At 37.2% G+C, this 23,464-nt stretch overlaps 1 protein-coding gene across 3 annotated transcripts in view; it reads left to right on the top strand.

The window, feature by feature from the left end:
• The window catches only part of ZFR2 (zinc finger RNA binding protein 2), a 41,069-nt gene extending 24,349 nt beyond the window's left edge, over positions 1–16,720 (top strand). For 2 of the 3 annotated variants that reach the window (XM_424997.8, XM_004937169.5), the window contains exons 10-20: positions 76–195; positions 1,128–1,273; positions 1,648–1,810; positions 2,742–2,947; positions 3,186–3,336; positions 4,728–4,869; positions 9,738–9,835; positions 10,658–10,753; positions 13,679–13,790; positions 13,902–13,999; positions 14,342–16,720. In XM_424997.8, the coding sequence (XP_424997.3) occupies positions 76–195; positions 1,128–1,273; positions 1,648–1,810; positions 2,742–2,947; positions 3,186–3,336; positions 4,728–4,869; positions 9,738–9,835; positions 10,658–10,753; positions 13,679–13,790; positions 13,902–13,999; positions 14,342–14,521 (1,512 nt within the window). In that variant the 3' untranslated portion in view covers positions 14,522–16,720. Of the gene's footprint in view, positions 1–75; positions 196–1,127; positions 1,274–1,647; positions 1,811–2,741; positions 2,948–3,185; positions 3,337–4,727; positions 4,870–9,737; positions 9,836–10,657; positions 10,754–13,678; positions 13,791–13,901; positions 14,000–14,341 lie in introns of those variants that run through there. The other variant, XR_005843241.2, reaches the window with a different exon arrangement.
• Positions 16,721–23,464: the final 6,744 nt, after the last annotated feature.

Below are 23,464 nucleotides of genomic sequence, written 5' to 3'. Positions count from 1 at the left end.
AAATTCATTTTTGCATCAGTTTTGGGTTTAAAAATCAAAACCCACAGAAACACGTGTTACAATCTTATTTTCCAGGTAAGAAATGATGAAGGAAAGGTGATCCGCTTTCACTGCAAACTTTGTGAATGCAGTTTTAATGACCCTAATGCCAAGGAGATGCACTTAAAAGGAAGGCGGCACAGACTCCAATATAAGGTCAGTAGAAATGTTTACGCTTCTGTCTGAGAATCTACCAGATGTCAGCGGACTAATTGCATGGTTTTACAGTAAGGATTACCAAATTAAGTGTTCTGAGCACATGAAAAGGTAGAGAAATACATTCACCTTCTAGTTGATTTTCTTTATAGTTTTTAAATAAGTTAAGCAGACTGAAAATGCATTTTTATTTTTTATTTTTATTTTTTAACATTTTGAATGCAATATTTGGGGACATTTGCAATGTTAAAATACGGTACAACAGCAAGCAACATTAGGGTTCTATGTTGTTTACCATTAATTTCAAACACTGTGTGAATAGTTTTGTCAGGGTAGACTACGTAAACCTTTTGCAGAGACATGAGAAACAAATGTAGGCCATTTTTTTCAGTCATGAATGGAGAGAGACTGATGTACAGTATGCATTTTGGTTATTATAAAATTACATAAGAAGAATCTGCCGTGGTTGCTGGAGAGGTAATGGGTCTGCATAATCTTGAAAAGGATGAAAGATAATTACTAGAAAGATGTTTTCAGTAATTCATGAATATGTTCTTTCAGGAACAGGGTATCAGAAAGCACGTAGTAGGAAGGAGGATTTTTATTTTTTTTTTCTGGCTACAGTGTAGTCATCCAGCTACAGAATGAACAGTAAATTATTAGGTATTACATGAAGCATTTTAATCTTAAATTGCTTGGTTCTTGAGGCAAGTGAAGAAGGAATTCATGCTGTTTGTAATACATCATTTCTTCAAAGTAGTGGAAACATATTTCTCTTGAACTACTCAGTGTAGTTCTAGAACTGTATTTTATTCCTCTTGATGTTATTGTGCACAAGTAGTGTGTGTTAAACATTCCAGAAAAACTGTTTTAGCAATGAAATGATGAGAGAAAAACCAACATTTCCTTTTTTTTTTTTTTTTTTAAACTAGAAAAAAGTAAACCCAGATCTTCAAGTAGAAGTGAAGCCCAGCATTCGAGCAAGAAAAATTCAAGAAGAAAAGATGAGGAAGCAGATGCAGAAAGAAGAATACTGGAGAAGGCGGGAAGAGGAGGAACGCTGGAGGATGGAAATGAGGTAAATGCATTTATACCAGTGAGGCAAAGCTGCAGTGAAATTAATCTAAAACCAGTTGGTGCCTCTGGAGTTGGTGCTTTTGAATGTTATGGGAGCTCTACACTATCTTGTTTTGAATTAAATAGTTGTTAACCCTCTAGGGTTTTTTGTTCATTAGTGTTTAGTCCTTCTGAGAAATGTAGACTTACTAGAATTACTTTGCTATAAAGAGTCTGACTTTCAAAAAGCCATTCATTTTTGTTTGCCTTCTGGAGTTTCCTGATATTTGCAGATGACTACTAGAAATGGGTTAGAGAGGACATCCAAGAATTCATTACAATGTTTGGAAGTGCTAACAGCTATGTAAAGGGAATGTTTTGTTTGATGCACTTCAGGCGATATGAAGAGGACATGTACTGGAGGAGAATGGAGGAAGAGCAGCATCATTGGGATGACCGTCGTAGAATACCAGATGGGGGATATCCTCATGGTCCTCCAGGACCTCTTGGCCTGCTGGGAGTTAGACCAGGAATGCCTCCTCAGCCCCAAGGACCAGCTGTGAGTTTCTTAAGGGGGGGAAAAATGAGGTCTTACTTACCAGGAGGCACAGTTAAGGACTGTAAGTTACGCGGTGCTGCATTGTCTCCAGTATTTCTTAGTGAAGTATTTGTGTAGTGAACAAAAAATTATACGTGAACCTGTCTTCCTACATAAGTCCACTTATAAGAAGAAAGTATGCCTCAAAGACAAATACTGGTTCTTATGAAATACATGTAATTGTGGGTTTGTGTATTACTTTCCATTTAAATGCGTTATAGAACATTATTTTCTTGATCTCTAAATATCATTTCCAACCCAAAACATCTTATGATTGTGGACAGATGTATTTGTCCAAAAGTGGCTGGATCATCAGTCCCAGAGGATGGTTGGAATTACCATAGAATCATAGAATACTTTGGGTTGGAATGGATGTTAAAGCCCTTCTAGTTCCAACGCAAATTCTGTGAGCAGGATTGCCACCTACCAGATCAGGCTGCCAAAGGCTCCATCCAGCCTGGCCTTGAATGCCTCCTGGGCAGCCTGTGCCAGTGCCTCACCACTCTGTGTAAAAAAAATTCCTCCTAACATGTAATCAAAATCTCCCCTTTCTTAGTTTAAAGCCATTCCTTCTTGTCCTACTGCTATCAGACCTTGTAAAAAATTTGTCTCCCTCCTGTTTGTAAGCTCCCTTAGTGGTGGGTCCTCTGCCTTGAGATTAGTAAACCCACTATATTAGTTTGTCTTGAGATTTGTCATGTTAGTACCTTTCAGTCATCTGAAAGTTATGGAGTGAGTGCATGCTCAGCAGGACCACAGCTTGTTTGTGAGGAGTGTTAGTTGTTGAGGACACAGGTGGTGTTTTATTGCATGTAAGTGATTTGAGGTTTGAATATTCTGTGAATTTTAAAATAGGCACACATTTCAGAAATATGCTTTTTCCTCTGTTTAGCCTCTGCGTCGCCCTGACTCCTCAGATGACCGCTATGTGATGACCAAACATGCAGCAATATATCCAACAGAGGAGGAACTTCAGGCAGTCCAAAAAATCGTTTCTATTACTGAGCGTGCTTTGAAACTTGTTTCTGACAACATGACTGACAATGAAAAAAACAAGAGCAAAGAGGGAGATGACAAAAAAGATGGCAGTAAAGACAGGTATTTTTATTTTTTGAGAAATTCATCTTTTGTTTCTAAAAGTCATTTTATGTTTTTTCTCAGACTGTTCTCAGGGCTTCCAGGGATCCTGTTCTTATAAGGTTTTGATATAGCAAATTTTGATAATGACTGTGTCCTCAAATGTATGTGGGACATTCCTGTTTTATTTCATTTTTCTATCCTCAGGATTAATTTTAAGGTTTTTGAATGCAGCTTTTAACTATAATTTACTTCACAGAGCTTTGAAAGGAGTTCTGCGGGTAGGCGTTTTGGCTAAAGGCTTGCTGCTCCGTGGAGACAGAAACGTCAATCTTGTTTTGTTATGTGCTGAGAAGCCTTCAAAGACATTACTCTGTCGTATTGCTGAAAGTCTTCCCAAACAACTTGCAGTAAGTAGAATTGAGATTTTTTATGTGATTTCTATGTGATGATACTGTTTAAAAAAAAACAAAAACAACTCTTCATAGTATATATCATATTCTTCAAGCCGATTGCTGCATTTCCTAGCTCAGGTTCAGTTTCTTTTGAACATTTCCATCTGATTTCAGTGACCATGCTATATGTTTTACTTTTTCTTTATTGCGGGTTTACGAGTTTCTAGATGGTTATGCTAGTGATGTACTATGAATCATCATTTAATAGACTTCATTTAATTGTCAAATAAAAATGAGCCAAGGTAGAATTTCTGTTACTGCAGTATTACAGGAAGCTTGCTGCCTGAAGCTCAAAGTTCTGAATTAACGCCTGTCTCTTTTCAGTGTGTATGCTTTGAGGTTCCACAAGTAAGTTAACAACATAAGTCTTGTAGCTTTTTAGTTACAAAAAAATTCCCAAATCAAACATGCAGTTTTAGACTGTTCAGTGGAATTCATATGAAACATTTGCGATACTTCCATAAGTAATGAATATAAAGTCTGTAGCTCCATTTCTCCCTACTGAAACCAAGTCTGCCCACTATCATTATAGAAGTCCTGCCATACCGTCAGTGTTTCAGTACCATTCAGGGAATTACATGGCAGAATCAGTAGCATCATAGAAGTGTCATCAGGATCTGATTAATTAAGAAATAATATTGGGTCCTGCTCGAAGTAACAAAACAAGAAGAATAAAAAATTGTACATTTTGGTCTGTGTATGTGAATAAGTCACCTCTAGTTTGTGGAAGGAGGTGACTGATGTGCCTGTTGCTTCTTGAAGTAGAATCATTAAATGTGGTAGCAAGAAGCAGTTTAGAATAACCATTTTGTTATTGTAACATTTTCCCTGGGTGTTTGTCTGGCCCTTTGTTCCTGTCTGAGGATGCTGTGACAGCCAAGTAGAGAATCTCCCTAGCAGTACTCAGCTTGTAAAAGTGAAAGCTGGAAGGAGAGGAACTGCTGCAGCTTTGTGGCTGCTGTATTCGAACGGGACACATACCCTGTTCACATTTCAAGTGGCTGTGAGGATTTATTTTAAATGCTGTTAGGATTCATGTTATGTAACTTACTTTGCATGTGAATTCCCTTTATGAGTAGTGCTTTTTTGCATGCTTCTTCACTACTGTGTATTTTCATTAATGATTTGGAACAGTGTATAAGTCTGTATCTATATATATCTCTATGTTTATACATTTCTTTTTAATTGGATATACTGTGACTCCTGTGAAAGCACATGAATCTGCATTGTATAATTATTACTGTATTTCTTTCTTTCTGTTAAAAAGAATTGTATTGACGTCCATTTTCTTCTCCATACTTGCCTTGGTCATCTGCTAATAGAAATCTCTGTTTTCCAATATTTAGGTAATAAGTCCTGAGAAATACGATATCAAGTGTGCAGTCCCAGAAGCAGCAATAATTTTAAATTCATGTGTGGAACCCAAAATGCAAGTTACTATCACACTGACATCTCCAGTCATTCGAGAGGAGAACATGAGGGAAGGAGGTTGGGAAGTTGTTAATGATATTACCTCTCTCCTATGTATTTTGATATGTTTATCTATTCTGCTTAAGATGGCATTAAGGTCCTGGAAGGTAACATGCTGGCACAACACTGATTGAAACCTTGTTTTTCAACAACCAGTCTTGGTAGACAACAGTTGGTTAAAATAAATACTTACATGATGCATTTATTTAATTTTTTTAAATTCTAACTTTATGTCCAACCTCAGCTTTCTGGAAAAGGTACGAACTTGATTATTTTTTCTGCTCTTCATATTGATTAAGTGAAAAACTAAGCACTCTGTAACAAGTGGCTATAAACTGCGTTCTAGAGCAGTCTTGCCTTAAGAGAAGGATTGTATCCTTTTAGAAAATGAAATCACACAGTTTTGGATTTAAACTGGATCGGTATTACCATCACTTACACATTCCAATTAGCATTGGCACTTAAAATGCACTTGTGTAATACTTTTGATGGTAATAGCACTTCTGACTTTAAAAGACAGTGCAATTTTTTCCAGCTCTCTGAGGTTGTTTTTTCAGTCTGTAGTGCTTTTTGAGTACATTTTAGGCTTCTGGTACTATAATGAGTCTTATATCCAACTGGCAAACCCAGACTAGTACAGTGGGAAACAGCTTGTCATTAAGCTGAAGAAGAAGGTGGTGTGTGTAAATCAATTTACGTTTCTGAAGTCCACGGTTTTCTGGTGCCAGCAGTGTTGCTTTAGGGTCTATTCTGTAACACTTTCAAAGCTCCAAAAGCTTTTAAGCCAACAAGCATGATTAATGTCTGCAGTACATTGGTTCTTTTTGTCTATGGGTCAGATAAAATTAACGTTTGTTTCCTTTTAATCCTGTACTTTCGTAGTTGAAAGACATCATGGCAAACAGGGTTCTGGTGTTTGACAGTGAACCTACAAATAGGAAGTCTGGGGTTATTTTAATGCTTCTCATGCAGGTTGAAAAACTTGTACGTGTTTATGTATATATGTGCTTGTGTATATACATATTTATATAAGCTACAGTTGTTTTTTTATTTTATCTCGTCATTCCATGTCCTCTAAAATATTTGAGGTTTTTATACTGCATTAGTTATGTTCTGTAGCTGTGACTAGTGCATTATAAGCAGACTGAGTTAACAAAGTCACCCTGTGTAATCAGAGAAAATTCCAGATGTCTCCTGTAGTTTGGATGACTTCTGAAGAGTAGTTAAGAATGCTTTGTACATGACTGCTAAGCTGCGCCTATCATACCTACCCATGAATGTTTTATACATAGACTGTCACATCCAGTCAACACTACTCGGGATTTGGCAATCTTTAGTGCAACCTGACTCTTCGTTGGTCTGTGTTCAATCTGACTTTGCACATTGCTTAAGTTTATAAAGAATACTTTCACTTAATGGCTTTGATTATTAAGTCAGATAATCGTTAAAAGAATTTAACCTTAAATGCCATGTTAATGTACTATGCAAAAAGTGCAGTATTGATTTTGCCACAGTACTCAATTGCAATTAAATTGCTTGTGGTCTGAAATTACATTATACAAGCTAAAAATAAAAATAAGATGCCTACAATTAATGCCTCAATTTTTGCCGCCAAAAGGAAACAAATTTGTATTTTTGTCTGACCCACTCTTGAGTTAAAATGATCACTGTGAGTTTATTCACTGCTGAATGCAGTACTGCCTCTGGGCAAGCAAAATCAAGTTAGATTTCACTCCAAGACACTGAGCAGTACGAAATAGATGTTCAGCAAAGTTCACTCTTGAAACAAGAGAAAACAGAAGACTGAATTGCAAATTGTTGCGGCAAAGAAGGCCTTGTTAAGAAGACTGCTGCTTATTTGCTGCAGAGTTACAACAGTGCGTGTTTTGTGTTCTTTTTCTTACTGCAGCTTCTCATGCTCTGTGTCTTAACAATGGTTACAAGTTTTCTTTTTTTTAGCTCGCTTGGGGAGCTAGTTCAGGTGATAAGGAAGGCTTTACCGGAAGAACCAGTTTGAGTAAAGATGAGACTGAGACTTACACACGGAGAAGAATTATGTTTGATGTGTAATAATCCTATTACATGATAAAAACAATACGGTGTGAAATAAAATTGTTAACCGCATAGCTACTGTTCTTTACAGTGTTCTGCGTTTGACAGTTTCCCAAATCTGATATAATTGAAGTGCCCTAACCCCTGCTGTGGAGTCTTTCCTTCAGCAAGCAAAGTGTACATATCTATAAAGCATACATGTGTGCGCGTGGTTTTTTCTATCCTTAGCTAACAGCCCCGGTCCAAAGCCTTCTAGCAAAGAGACTTGATTCCTGTCAGGGGTTGCTGCCAAGACATCGGAAGGATTTTTGACCAAGGTTTTCAAAAGCTCACTGTCACACCTGCCATACTTTACAAAGAAAGGGGGTTTGGATGCATCGTCCTAGCATCTGCTGTTACTTTGTGTTTATTTTTTGTTTGTTTTGTTTTTCTTTTCGTCCTTGTCTCTCTCCTAGAATTAAGCAGTGTTCACACTAGTTTTGAAATAGTTGACTGGGTAATATGTATTTCGCATAATAATGCTACGAAATTGATATACCTGTTAACTTTTAATGAAGAAGTAGTGTGGACACAGCATGTCTAACTGAAGATTAACCCCTTATACTTAGACTAGTTATAAATATGTTACATAGGGTGAGAATTCACGATTGAGTTTTGTGAATTAACTCAACTCTGTGCTTTAGTGTAACAGGGTGGTAGCTTGGGGGTCTGAATTTAGTTAAATAGTCATTAAGGGGTTAATCCTATAATGTGAAACAGATGCAAAAATCCACAGATTAAATATTGCAAGAGTTTCCTTTTCTTTTCAGTCAGTGTTTTCTCAGTGTGAGAGGTGCCTTGGCAACTTCTGACTTTCACAGTCTTTTTAAGTTTCAAGGGTATTCATATGTTCCTTTTATATTGGTAGCACACTTCAGATGTACATTTCTAGCATTGAGTAGGATTCTCTATTATGCACTTAGTAGTGTATTACTTTTTTGTAAAACTGTTTTCCGTCTTGGGAGTTTTTGAGAGCTAGAAGTCAAGTAAGTGGAGTTTAAAATGATGTAGTGAATTGCTGTGCTGAAAATTTGCAATGTCACCTCATTGCATATTAGTTTTAGAAGAATGTAAATAATGAATAATTAGGCCCATCAAAGCCATACTTCTGCTTTAAATTTCTCAGCTTTACTTTGCCACTCTTTTCTTCTGTAGGTTTTCTCTTAGTCTACCCCTTGTTGCTATTTTCCAAGTTGTGCTCATTTCATCAGTTATCTTACCTGGCACCTCTCTTGCATAGGTTTGGGGTTTGGTTTCATTTTGTTTTGTTTGTGTTTGGTTATTTTTTGTTGTTTTAAATGCCACTTTAAATGTGTTCATTTGCTCTGTAAATGCTTTTTTAGTTCCTTCTTTCCACTTTAACGTATGGTCCCTAAGTCTAAGCATTTTTGTGAGAAGATAATGTTATTCTCGACCTGGTTCTTATTTTGAAGTACTTTTCTATTTAATTCTGTTCAGAGCGATAAGGCTATCATATGAAAATGCCTAAATCTAAATGCAGTACTTCAACTTAAATTTAACTATAATACTGGAAATTTGTAGCGCTGTGCCTATTTATAGCTTCTCATCCTCAGGAAAGTATCTGACTATTTATTCTGCTTTTCTAGTAGGGTAAGTGGCAGCTTCAGACCTGTCTTTCTGCAGCATCACTACATGTGACTTACCTAAATTTATGTCTTGCTGCCATAAACTATATTGTGTCATATAGCCACCTCCTATGAAATGCACGCCATTGAGGACTTTTTGTTTCTTCCTATGTTACATTACCAATTATGCTACCAATATTCCTTACTGCTAGCCACAATAGCCAATTTCATAAATAATAAATTAATCTTTAAAGCTGACTGCTGCAGCACAGCCTTACAATTGTAAGTAATCTGAAGACATAGTTTCACTTTATTCAGTGGTTCCTGTGTCATTGATTAAACCACTTCAAAAATGGCATTGTGATCTCTTCCATTTAGGTAACAAAGCAGTCAGCTCAGTCAGCATGTCACTTAATTAATTTTCTGAATACTTAATAGATGGGATCTTCTGTATTATCTTTACCTATCAGACATTCTGCTTTGTTTTTTAAACTATTCCTTGCTTTGCTTTTTTCTACTAAGTCTTAAGGAGCCCCTTTCTTTGCATCCTAAGTTATTTTGGAGCACATATGTAGTGGATTGAGGTATTAATTTCTCTGAATAAGGGAGGGTTCTTAGAAAGCAGTGGAACTCTGCAATATTGAAGAGCATTTCCAGTTTCTGTAGTCAGCTTTTAAAGCAAAATCATTATGTTCTCATGAGGTATAATAATAATAATATTGTTACAATATATCTAAGTTTTTTTGAGATTTTTTTATACTTTTCTTTTGAGGTCTAGGTCCTAAAAACAGATGACAGTTAAAATATACAAAGTTTGAATGTTTCTACTTGGTTAAAGTGGATTTTTGTGTTCCTTCTGTCTTGTGTTCTCTGTGCTGGTGCACTGTGTCCAACCATCCTTCCTTCAGTAGTTAATTTTAGGGGATATGTATTTTTCTAGTGGCAGCTTAAACAAAGAAGCACTAGGCATTGCATAATCAGCAATGCATTTGGAAGTAACCAAAAGCATTAAGTATATTACACTCTTGATCTTCACGTTGGGTTGATGCCCTAATCCTAGTTGAATACTTTTTATGGAACGTTTACACTCGTTCAAGGGTTTAAACTTCAAATGGCATGTGTGACATTGAAGCTACTTTAAGGAAGTGTCTTGCTCACCTGGTCAAACACCCATTCCTCACTGCATTTTGCCAATTCAATCCATTTTAGATGTAACCTCGGGTATGGTGAAAGACCCACCGGACGTCTTGGACAGGCAAAAATGCCTTGACGCTCTGGCTGCTCTACGCCACGCTAAGTGGTTCCAGGTTCGGAACATCATTTTACTTTCTTCTTGTAGCCTTATGAGAGATTAAGTTCAGTTGCATTATAAGTGTTTAATTGTCTGAAAACACTCAGCGTTGTTCATGCTAATAATACTTAATATTTTTCTGGTACCTAAATTTAAATGTAGAAGGTTGAGTATGGAGGAACTGCTTTATGCAGTTATGGCTCATTTGACATGATTTTTTTTTTCTGGTCTTTGAGAAGGCGATGTTGAAAGTTTGACTCGCTTGGGGTGATCATATATTGTATATTTGTTATATATTCCATAAGGCTGCAGAGTAACTTTGCTTTAAATAATGGAATATGTGTTTAAAGCTTTGTGTTTAGATTTAAGACTTTTTTTCCTATTTCTTTAAGTGCATTGAGTGTAGGGAATGAAAGGTGAGAAGCAACTGTTTGGTTTAGTGACTTTGCATTCTGGCAAAGGCACAATAAAGAAACCAAACAGATTCCCTTGACCTTTCAGTCTCTATACCTACTTCTTAGACCTTTACTTTATCCTTTTTATTTCTAATATAGAAAGATACTGTATTTATTGTTACAAGTGAACATGGGTCAAAGTGTACAGGGGATCAAGAAATGTTATTCTTGTATAACCTGGGCACTTTGACTTCTACCACCTTAAATTACTAACCCTGTATAAAATACTGCTGTAAATGGCAGCTCATGGAGTAAACTTGTAAAATTATTTGTTTCAGTCTTGGATCTGAGCTTCCATTGAACAGTGGTGTTTTAGTCTTTCAACAAGTCATATTTGCTGTTGGTGCTGGGATTGATTAATTTGATTTTGTATTGCTCTCAAGGCTAGAGCTAATGGTCTGCAGTCCTGTGTGATTATCATTCGTATTCTTCGTGACCTCTGTCAGCGTGTTCCAACTTGGTCTGATTTTCCAAGCTGGGTGAGTAATGCTCTTTTGAATGAGTCTTTTTGAAATTCATATACAGGCACTGGAAAAGGTTCCTGCCATTAAATGTAGACTTTTTCAAGCAGTAGTATTTTTTGTTGTTGTTTTTGTAAATACGGGGAATGTATGTAGTCCCTCTAGAAACTTAGTTTTCAGAGGTTCAGTCATTTGGAGATGGAACATTTTTTTCCAAAGGAATTTTCTTGTTCATATTAATTTTTTATTGGTAGAATCCTTATTCTAGATGTTAGGTGTTTCTTATTTGCTTGTTTTAACTCTATATAAAGAAATCAATCTTTTCTAGCCACCTACTGGTGGTTGGTTAGAAATTGTCTGAACTTTATCAAATGAGATTTAGCAGTTATATGTCCCCAGGTAACACTGTGATAACAGAAGGCTAATCTAAAGAACAAATGAAAAAATCACAGTAATTCCTGTGGTTGTTAATACAACCCTTCTGCAAGATGAAATATGACAGTACTAGTCAGTGGATGTGTCAAAATTCACATCTTGATCAGTGTCACCTAAGAACAGGTTTCTAAGTTGAACTCATTTACTTCTTATAGTTTTTCCAGCTGGATATTCTTGGAGAATTCCTTTTACATTGACTATTATAAAATATGCTCTCTGGGAATGCAATCTGTTTTACGATTTGTTAACCAGAAAAGATTAGTCTGAAATAAAAACTCTCAAACATACGTATATTATGCAGGTAAACTGACTGGTTTGTTTCACAGACCAAATTCTGTTGCATTGTGCTGCTTCCCGCTGTAAACTCTTCCCTTTTGGTAGTAAGAGAGCTAACATTGTCAAGGCAGTTTCAATGGTTGTCATTATTTTAATGAACAATGTTTTACATCTGTATTAGGCTTGCAGATAATTTTATTAAAATACTTCTGATAATATTGATTGTGTCTGGAAAAATGTAAAAAGGTTACGTTTAAGTTTTTATAGTAATATACGAATATCCTGCTAGTTACCATGCTACATTTCTGAAAGTTATACTGTACAAATATAGCTTAAAAGAAGCCAGAAAAGTATTTTACCGACCTCTTTATTATCACCACAATACTGAACTGCCAAAAAATAACCGCTGGCATAGTTGTAGAAAAGCATCCTTATAAGTATCACAACACACAGAAGGCATATGTATGGGGAACAAGGGACTTTATTTTCCTCTTTGCCGCATTGTCTGTTCTGAAGAACATCCTGAAGGGAACAGAGATTTGTGTCAGGCATAGCTGTGTTCTCTGCAAGAAGGCTCCCTCATTTGCTTCTGGCACAGGATGACAGAACAGGCTGTGTTGGTGAGTGACGTGGACCAGCACTGAAATCTGTGTAGTCAGTTATTCTTCTGGACTATTCTCAAAGTCTTACTGACAAAAGAAACAACAGAGTACAAATGGTCATGTTTTAAACTTATGTAATTTCTGCAAGTCACAGCTGGAATTTTATAGATCTGGATACAGAACTTCTCCTGGCATGTATGCTAGTGGCCTGTAACAAGTAAAGGACCTTTTCAAAAAGAGCTCAACTATTTTTAACAATAGAAAATCCTCAGAAGATTAAACACAGAAATTGTTAGCCTCCTTATATACCTAAAAATAAAAACTAAGCTTGAAGAATTTTGTCAATTTCCTACAAATCATTCAAGATTATTCAAGATTAATTTTCCAGACGTGTAATCTAGCCTCTAATGCACACATACACTGGGGCATTGTAATTCACATTGTCCTATCTTGAATCCAGAAGAACTAGATTTGAATAAGTGCAAAAACATTATTCCTTTTTTTTTCTTTACTGCTACGTTTTGCTTCATGATTGAAAACAGCTATTACTGTTGATAGAAGTGAGAAGCTTGGTCCAGAGTAATATGGTGGGACCATGGTAATGTGATGCTCAAGAAGTGAAAATTAAAAGTCAAATTGAGCCAAAAATTGGAAGGAATGAGCATCCTTAATGAAGAATTGTAATCAACATTGCCTGCAGTAACTTGGGTGAATTTATTCCTAGGAAGTGAAAATAAAAGGTAACATTTGAAAAACTGTAAACTAAGGGGAAAAAAAAAAAAAAAGATGTTTGCAAATGAAGTTCGCATATGAAGTAGTCCATTTAATGCTGAAACATTGAAACATCCATTTAATGCTGAAAAAGCTAAGGAAAGCTGTTCCTTACTACTGCAAGTATCTTCTACGGGTTTTTGTTGTTGTTGTTGTTTTTTAAATAATATCTAAGAAATGCAAAAAAAAGAAGGAAATAGTCTCAGAGGGAAAAAAGTAGTATTTAAGATGCTGCTAGTCACTTAAGCCATTTTAGATGCGTTAATTTTTGAAAGTCTGTTAATCATTAAATGTGGGTTTTTTCCACACTTGTTGAACATCTCAGATATTGTTAGCTTATATCCAGGAAAAAAAATCTACTGTAAACTTCAGTTTTGTTAAACTGAGGACCTAGTAATTGTTTAGATTAAACTTCAAAAGACCATTATGTTCTTGATTATTTGAGTTTGTGTTCTTATAGCAAAAAACATTGTCATATTCTGTTAATCTCATTAGGGATACTGTGCATTGTTCATTCAGATGGCTGCCAGATTCAGATAACTCATCTTTTTTCATGCATACTCAAAAAAATGCTGGACAAGTTGGCTATCTTAATGTGTGGGGTAGCAGCACTGTATAAACTTATGAAAAGCTTTTGGGCTACCTTTGAAAAGAGAGAGATCAAAACAGATATTTGCACCGGCTTTCTTTTTATTTGCCTTTATAAAACAGCCTTTTTTTGTTTGTTTGTTTGTTTGCTTCTGTGTTGTATAATGTTTTTCAGAATTCCTATATCAAAAGGTCTGAACTGGATAACAGTAGTAGCATTATTCTGTTTCAAATAGTCTTCTAAATTAACCAGGTTTTATTATTATTGCAGGCCATGGAGTTGCTCGTGGAAAAAGCAATCAGCAGTGCTACTGGACCACAGAGCCCTGGGGATGCACTTAGGAGAGTTTTTGAGTGTATATCTTCAGGAATCATCCTTAAAGGCAAGTTGAATTTGATCTTTGTATGTATACTTACACTGAAGTAATATAAAGATTTCTAATCTTAGTCAAAATAAGGTAAAGATGTGCTACTAATTAGCCTAACCATTCTAGGTGGTCCTGGCCTTCTGGACCCTTGTGAAAAAGATCCTTTTGATACACTTGCTGTAATGACAGATCAGCAACGAGAGGATATTACTTCAAGTGCACAGGTAAGGTTAAGTATGTTTAACGTAAATAAATTTTGATGACATTGATAGCTGTCACTGTCTACCCTCTTCTTTCCAGAAATAAAGTCAACACAGTCATATGCACATGTAACATCTGCTGTACGAAGCTCACAGTCCCAGCTTCAACGTAATGTGTTTTAGCTGCTGGCTGAAACAGTAGATGTGATGTGCACATACTATGTTACCTTTATTATGGGAAGGAAGAACGTGGATAGCAGAAGCTGAGAGTGGTAATATCTGACACCACTTCTTCATTGTTTGACAACTTACTCAAATTTGATGTTTGTTTCTAACTGAAGTATCTTCTTTCTACCTTTTTTGTAGTTTGCACTGCGACTCCTTGCATTCCGTCAAATTCACAAAGTTTTAGGAATGGATCCACTACCACAGATGAATCAACGCTTCAACATCCATAACAATCGTAAGAGGAGAAGGGACAGTGATGGGGTTGATGGATTTGAAGCAGAAGGAAAAAAAGACAAAAAGGATTATGATAACTTTTAAAAAAATTTCATCTTTTATGCTGAGATTGAAGGTGATAAAATATCCATTTGTTGCCTTGTTTTTACTCCATGCATAATAATGTCTGTTTAAAACATCCAAAACCAATTCAGAAATCAGATTTGGGATAGGACGATATAGCTCTTCTGTGAGGTTCTGAACATTGTAATGGATGTGCTGTATCAGACAAATTATGGATGGAAAGACTACAAATGGAAACTGTCATAGGAAAAAAATAGTTCTGAGTTTTTTTCCCTCATAGCCTTTTCTTTAAAAGTATTGCTAACTTCAGTAACTCTTGTTATTTTTTTGTCCTTTTTTTAATCAACAAGTGCGTTGTTTTATCTTGACTGTATTTAATGCAGCATTTGTGCTTTTGTTGCAATGTGTATTTTGACATTTTATTTAGAAGGTTTTTTGTTTGCTCTTGACACTAGTTGTGTAAGTTACCTTGTGTTCGATAGTTCCCTCCCAGTTAATATTTTACAAACTTTTTTTTTTTTTTGTAAAGTGAGACTGCAGGATTATGGTTTTTTTCTAAATGTGAAGGGGTTACAACACAATTAGCCTGCCGTTTGAGTGCTCAGAGTTAAATGTTTTTGCCAATCTCGTGGCATTTGTCTTAGTGTGATATAACGTTGTAATTAAGACAAACTTGTGTTAATCTAAGCAAATTTGCTGTTAGTTGTGCATTAGCAGTATAAAAGCTAATATATACAGTATGATCTTGCAACAGTTTTAAAGCAGCCGCATAACTGATTAATGTTTTGCATGATGTTTGTTTTTAATAGAAGGGCTTTAAAAACTATTATTTTAGTTTAAATGCGTAGTTCTTTGTATGATTGACTTTGTGACATAGCAAGGCCAAAAAATAACTTTCTGACTTTCTTTTTCTGAACATATAAGCAGAAGCAGGCATTTCCCGTTTGGACAAAGTTAATCATTCTTTTCCATCAACTTTTGGCAACATGATATTAATGCCTCTCAGTCCTTAAAAAATAAATGTTTGTCATATCGGTGCCTGTGAGGTTATTCCTTATAGCTATTCCTGTATAAGATTTCTGTGATTTTTTTCAGTAATTCAGATTTTAAAAGTGAAGTATTAATAAGTGGAGGTTATCGAAGAAAAAACCCAGAAAATTATTTGGTGTGGCCATAGTGTATGCTTATGTCTCTTTTGAGAAGCTAAACTATAGCAGTGGTGTAAGTTACATCATACCATTGACGTATGCTCTGATACACAGGTGTGATTTGTTGTCACAGCACTACAGTGGAAATACGCAAATAAAAACTAAGATTTATTAAATGACTAAAAATCATTACACAGTGGAAACTGAAGTTTCACTTACTCTGTTCAATGTTTATTACACTTCGTTTGCAAACCCATAAAAAACACTGATTAACACAGACTAACATTCCGGTAACTCCTTTATCAGTGGTTGATGAGAGTATCAGATGTCACAAAAATAATTCATAATTTCTGATACTATTCATTAAGAAGGCCTTTTCATGCAGTTTGTGGTTGAATTTATCTTTGACCTTTTTAATTAAATAAATCTTAGAGTAGGACGGTACTTCTCTTTTGCAACACTCACTGCTGACAGAATGAGTCTGTGGAATACAAATAAGATATCTTAGAAAATAGAGAGAATCTTAAAGGAAAAAATGTAACGCAGTATTCTTGAAGCACCAGTATAATTTTAAGAGGACTGTGTGTGTAGTTAGTAAATAAGAAAAGCTTTCTCATGATAGGAAATATTTCTTAAATAATTTCAGTATCAGAAAAACAATAATGAGCATGTGCTTTAAAATTACTTTAAAAAAACATTAGCCTTGTTTCTGTAGTCCAGCTTTGAAGTGTAGCTTCCAAGCATGTGCTTGTTCTTGCTCCTTTTTTTTTATTTCTTGAATGGGGATCTCTTGCTGCTATGGCATCTAGGTAGCCACTACTATTTATTTTGAAAGCTACAGGTGCTATTCATGTGGCAAGTTCAACTAAATACCAAAGTTTATTCCACATAAAGCTAAAAACTTGTCTCCTCAGACGTGTGACCCTAAACTTCAGGATTAATAAGGTCAAAGATGTATTTTGGATTTCCTGTGTTTTTGTTCTGCTGGCTTTCCTTTTTTAACTAGTTTCTGAGTCTTTTGAAATATTGTATACTTAAAGTGATTCCACATTAAATATGAAGCTGTGACTGATTTTTACTTGTGTGGTGAAGAGTCAATTACACTTTGTTGCTTTCATTTCCTGCCCTTTTTAATAGGCTTGTTTTAACTAGTTAACTCCTGACCCTGGCAAAGCTGAAAAGGATGGAAAAGCAAGGTTTAAAAAGTACAGAGGTACTTTTGACTTCAAATATTAAATTGTGTGCTTGGGAAGACAAAGCTAAGACCATGTAATCATTCTACAAACAAGTAATTAATTTAAAGTGTTTTGACAGTCCTAGGTGTTTACAAATAAGCAGAATCTGTCTTTTTTATTCATCAGTGCTGTGTGAAATCTCAAAATGCTCTATGCCGTGATCATAACATGCAAAAGAGAAATGAACACAGCAAGAAATATCCCCCACTCAGAAATATCCCCCCACCTTGGAGGAACAATTTGTGAGAATGAAAGCTCCTGTTTTGAATCTTCTTATTCAGACTTTGACTTGTCTGCCTAGTTTTCAAGTGCATCCTGTATAAGCACATCCACAGTAGGATCCTACTGACCAGCATAGTTTCAAATGGTTTGTTTATAGAGGCATTGCTAGAAATGAAATCTGTTGGATACTGTCCATCAGCTTCTTGCCGTATTGTGAAATTCTGTATGAACTGCTAATCTTACAGAACTGTTAACATGGTGTGTTGACTTGCTTCTATTTTGAGGCTTCTTTCACTACTCAGAAGTGTGAAAGTGCTCACTGTACCTAGCAACACTGAGAGTTTGAATCAACTTCAGATATTCCTACTATGATTTTAAGCATATTTGATGTTCTCGTAGTTTGTTGAATATCAGCTGATGATTGGTCTATTAAGTATTCACACAATGCTGAGTTCACTTCCTTAATAAACAATGAGGACTTCTTTGGACTGCACAAATGCATTTTGCTAGCATAGTACCAGTAAGGGGATGGGGTAGGGGAAATTCAGATGATCTATGTTTTTTCCCACTTGCATTGTAGACTGTCAAGGATGACTGATTTATTTCAGGACAGTCTAAAACCTGACAGCTTTCGTAGGCTCACCTGGCTTAAATACTTTCAAATATATTCTTCATCAATCCAATTTCAAGTTGATATTATAAATCCAGAGATACAAGGAAGGTATCAAGAAACATCTATTAATTTTTGAAGTTTCCTACATTTGACAGTATAAGTTTTCAGAATGGAATAGCTGACCAATAAAAAGTACATCACTTGTTCTACAGTAAAAGATTATCATTTAAGAGAAGATGAAAAGTCTCATTTCTACTTGAGTCACAAACCTTGCTCCTTATATAAACCTTTTTTTCTTTCCTCTTCTGCATCATGTTTACAGCAAGTGGATGCATGTACAAGCATACAAGCATAAGAGTAGGATATTTTCTCCAGAATATCTGAGATACCTTTATCACAGACTTAACTTCAAGCATATATTTAGATTTATCAACAACTTGCTGGTTGTACAAGTGAACAGTTTGCTACTAAAACAGTAAGCTGACCTATATTGCTACCAATGCAAGTTAAAACAATATAGGAATGATTAAGGTGCCTGAACACGTGGATGTAATGCCATTTTATTTGCTCCTAGAGTGTGTGGTGCTCCAAAAGGGGACATATTCCACAGAGCTGTGGGACCATGACTGCCAGCCCTATGAGGATACTGCAGCATGCCTGATGACATCTAACATGGCATTGCTTAGGAACTACCATGTATTTATCTGCAGGAGATAAAGCTGTTGGTATTTTATCTCTTTAGAATTTGTACAGGTGGGGTCTAGAATATTGCTAGTATAGTCACACAAAACTATAGCTACAAGGTGGGATAACCAATAGGAAAGCACCGCAGTGTTAAAAATCTATGCTTATCACAGCAGGAGGGGAAGCTCGGATACCTGTGATAATTAAATGGCATCCCAGTTCCTCCTAGTAGTGTTGATAGTTTATTTAGTGTCTGTTGTGTGATTTAAACCTGTACAAGGTGTTGAGAATTAGTAGGAATTGTGGTCCACAGCTCCTCATGGGGAGCAGAGGGCAGTGCTGAGCTCTGTTCGCATGCAGCTGTGCCAGGGGAGGGCTGGGGGTTAGGAAAAGGCTCTGCCCCAGAGGGCGGTGGGCATGGCCCTGAGCTGGATTCAAGGAGACTTTGGAGACTGCCCTCAGACATAGGGTTTGGATTTTGGGTGGTCCTGTGTGGAGCCAGGGGTTGGACTCAATGGTCTTTGTTGATCCCTTCCAGCTTAGGATATTCTGTGGTTCTGTGACTAATCAGCATAACATTTTTCTCTCCCAAATGATATTAGTAACTATTTTAATGTACAGTGGCTAATTTAGTTGGATTATGTCCTTGCTGCCATGTAAGAAATCTGCTCTGCCTGCACATGAGGGACTAATCATTCCTAGTAGCTTACTAAATACATTTATTAATGTTATAAATATTTAACCCATTCAATTGTACACATGAATTTCTCAATTTTTTGTATTGAGCAGTGAGCTTTCTCTAGCTATACATATCACACCCAGCAATTTTTATTCCATCTCCAAGTGTGTTGTTTTTGATAATGTGTTCTGTTTCAAGTTCATTGTGGTTTTGGTCCCTTTTTGCAGAACTGAGGACATAAAATGTTTTTCTACTAACTTGTTTAGCAGAATAACCAATCACCTCAATAGTTGCATTTTCCCCATGAAAAGAAGTAGTCTTTGATCAAAGTTTAAGAATTTGAGAAGAAAGAAGAAAGGGGAGATAAACTGAGATAAACAGTATCAGAAAGAACTGGTTTAGTGGATCCAACTGGAGAGAGAAAGTGAGGAAGACTCTTTGATAGAGATCTGCAAATCAAAGCTAGATGAAAAACAGAAGAGATGTCACATAGTAAAAGAGCCAACTGGAAAAAACAAATAACGCAGAAGCAATAAGAGAAGAGCTCTGTTTCATGCAGAGAGAAGAGCCAGTGTAGTGAGTGATTTGCCATCCGTGGAACAGTTGCAGTGTACCACTGAAACAGAGGAAAACAGAAGTGCCAGCTGGTTTAGGAGGTCAAGTCTGAAATGAGTTAGGCCAGTCAAGCTGAGGTGCTAATAAGGATGTGTTAAAAGATACTGTGTGTGTACTGTAGGGGATGGGGAAGACAGGGAGAAGGAACTGACCTTTAGTGTGTCTGTCTTACTTGCCAAGTAAAGCTGTGTATCTGGCATTTGTGCCTTGCCGTTACATTTGAATGAATAGTGACTCTGTGTGCAACATGTAAAATCAAAATGCTGCACAGGCAAAAAGAAAAATGTGTGGTTTTATGCAGGAAATCACCCAGATTAGTTGGGATGGTACTTGAAAGGTGTCCGTGTGCTCTGAGCAGCAGAGAGCGCTCCATCATCATCAGCTGCTGCTGTTTGGAAAGGCTGAGGTAATTCTCACATCACTGTGAGTACAAAGCAAAAACTGTGGTGTTCCAGCTGTTCCTGTCTATTGCCAAAGGCCCACTCAAGAATAAATAAATAAAACACAAATCTTCTGATGCAGCAGAGTTGCCATTGCAGCAAAACCCAGTATATAATCAGTGCTGGTGCATAACTTGAGAGCAGTGGTTAGAAGCACAAAGCGTGATAATCACAGAATCATAGAATGGTCTGGGTTGAGAAGGACCTCAAGGATCATTAAGTTTCAACCCCCCTGCTATGTGCAGGGTCGCCAACCACCAGACCAGGCTGCCCAGAGCCACATCCAGCCTGGCCTTGAATGCCTCCAGGGATGGGGCATCCACAGCCTCCTTGTGCAGCCTGTTCCAGTGTGTCACCACCATCTGGGTGAAAAATTTCCTCCTAATATCCAACCTAAACCTCCCGTCTCAGTTTAAAACCATTCCCTGTTGTCCTATCACTATCAACCCATGTAAACAGTCATCCCTCCTCCTGTTAATATGCTCCCATCAAGTACTGGAACAGACTCCTACAAGCGAAGAGTACTTACTCTTACAAGTAAATCAGAAGAAAATACCTTCTGGAGTGAAAATGTGAAATATTTTGGGGAGCAGATACAGGGGAAGGTAGAAGAGCAATTCAGTACATTCAGAGGCAACGTGGGCTGCAGAGAAGAAATGAGCTGAAGAAGTTTTCTCAGGTAAAGATTTGTGCAGAGGAGTGCAGCCTAAGAAAGAGGTTATAAAGTAAGACTTGAGAAAATGTGTGTCAGAAGAGTCTGTCTTGCAAATCATTGGGAACAGAAGGAGAGACATTTCAGATGTAATTCCTGTATGAAGAGACAGCCTATTTTGGCGTTCTTGCATCCGTTTCTTAAGAAATGTCTTGCAGCTGTTCTGTCTGCCTCTCATGCTGTCAGGGGTGATTTCAGGGTAATAGATTCAGAATAAACGTTCTTCACATGGCAGTGGTAATTCATAAACAGGGATTCTGGATGCTTTAACTAATGTCCCCAGCATGTTCTCCAGCGTATTCAAAGGCATGGCAGTTTACAAGAAGCATGACCAATTCAGAGCTTGCATTACAGGACCTGCCAGAGCAAAATTGTTTCCCAAGGAGCAATGAAGCAAAGTGAAAGAAAAGCAACATGAATGCCAAGGGCTTGGAACAACATCCCAGGAAGTTTCCACCAACCTCTGCTGTTTTATACATTCTCCTTGAGGAACAGTCCCTCCCCAAACATCATGCACACATCAGGAAGGAACAGAAGACTTAAAATCAATTACCCTGGAAAAAATATTCTGGAGTTCTGGTAGCACAGGTGAGATCCCAGGGCAGGCAGACTGATTTCCAAACACATATCTGACATCCAGGTGAACTAAACCCAGTGCACACATCACCATGGATGTGTTTAAAGCCTAGAAAGTGTGGTCAAAAAAAAAAACTTTTTCCACATGCTTAGAAAACCACAGCAATTCTCGTGAGTATTGTTTTAGCAAATGGCAAACAATTGCTAATATGGAATACATGGCTTCAGCAGATTTCTTTTTCAAGATCTGCTGCTTTTACAAGGTTTGCTCCTTCATTCATTTGCCTCATTAAAATGACAGTTTGCCTTGCCCAGACTAAAATCTTTTTTTTGATTCAGGGACAAAAATAGGAAGCTGGAGCCAGCCTATACAGTCCCATTTGTGTTTTACCATTAGCCTCTACTGAAGACCATGTAGCTTTTCTTAGTGGGCAAATGAATGCCTGTTTCTTAAACTATCCAAGCCAGAATTTTCAGTTACAGCAACTGAATGGGAATTGAGGATGGCAAAAGAAGTTTTGAGCTGGATGGCTTTTGTCTGTACCTAAGCTACATGATTACTGTGAGTCATACGTGCATTTTTCATTAGCAGAGAGTACGACAAGGGCTTGGTACTCAAACTGAAACAAACATTTTCCTTAAGGCATGTGCTAGATACAATTTTCACTGCTAAATGAGAAAACAGATGACATGGGATACTGCTAGCAAAAGCTTAGTCTGATCATGCTTCACAAAGAGAAGAGGCTGCTGCTGAGAGCTGACATGGGTTGCCCTGCTGGTACACTGCCTGCCCTGCCCAATCTGACTCAGATGCTGGGTGGTTCTCTGTCTTCTTCCGTAGCAGGACCACTCAGCCAGCAGGAAGAGTATGACAAGGAACAGCTATTACCTAGATGGACTTCATTCTCAGCTGGTGATGGATAGCTAGAAATCTTCCCCAGGGACTTCTGGTCCACATTGGAGGAGTCTGGGTTGCCTGGTAATTCCAACAAGGACTCCTTGGCAGCTTTCTCCACCATGTAGCTCAGGGACAGGCATCCAAACTGGAAGCTGAATGTGTCCTTACCTGAAATTCTCTCCAAGGCAGAAGAATCAGTTCAAACAATACATACATTTATCTTTCTTAGTTTTCTGAGAGCTCATGGTGCTCAGCATTTGACTGCAGGTTGAGAAGAACTGAGGCTGGGAGTCAAGCCCTGATGTCACTCTGCCTCACACTCAGCTCTGGCAGGGGCCTAAGTGGTATGCAGAGAGGCTTTGGCTCATCCTTCAGGTATGAGTGAGGAGAAGTCCCCAGCCTGAGGTAATTTGGATTCAGAGCCTTTGGAGAATGAAACGAAGAGGTATACCACACATCAAAGAACACTGAGCACCCATGCATAAATAATTGTCTGCTTTCAAAAGAGCTGAAAAAAGGTGGGGAACTTCCCTAGCTGCCATGTTCTTTTTTATTTCTGATGCACGTGCTTTCTCGGGTGTTCAGAGATATTAGTTGTTCCCTCTTCGTCCACTTAAAGCTAAGAAAGGAAGAATGGTGGTTTTCCTATTAGTTGTGACATGCTTTCTTCCCCCAGTTTTCACAGCTTTCATTGCAATGCTATGTTTTCCATTCTCACCTTTAAAATATGTAATTCCCAAGTACATCTCTATCTCTGAAGTAAACACCCATCTCCAATGTGTGTTCTTAGCAGCTAATGCCTCCATCTTGCTCTTCTTTGTGTTGTCTCTAATAAAGTCTTGCAGTCATGTTTTGGCAGGCAATTGGTGGGATGCCCTCGTGGCGTCTCTCTACTGCTCTTCTCTACCTGCATTACTGCTTGACCAGGGCTTAAAAACCTCAGTTCCCTCACTAGCTCTGAAAAGTCTTTGTAAAACAAAGACATTCAGTATTTAGATTATGGACACAAAATTGCCACCGCTTACATCGCTAGGGCTTAAGGAACTGCTGATTGCTGTCTGAGCCATCATGACAGCACTAAAAGCACTGTCTTTTTCATCTGCTTCTTGTTTTTTATACAATTGTCTCAATGTAGACAAAGC

The sequence above is a fragment of the Gallus gallus genome, chromosome Z (assembly GCF_016699485.2).
Source record: "Gallus gallus isolate bGalGal1 chromosome Z, bGalGal1.mat.broiler.GRCg7b, whole genome shotgun sequence".
Taxonomy (NCBI): Eukaryota; Metazoa; Chordata; class Aves; order Galliformes; family Phasianidae; genus Gallus; species Gallus gallus.
This window is presented reverse-complemented; position numbering and strand designations above follow the sequence as displayed.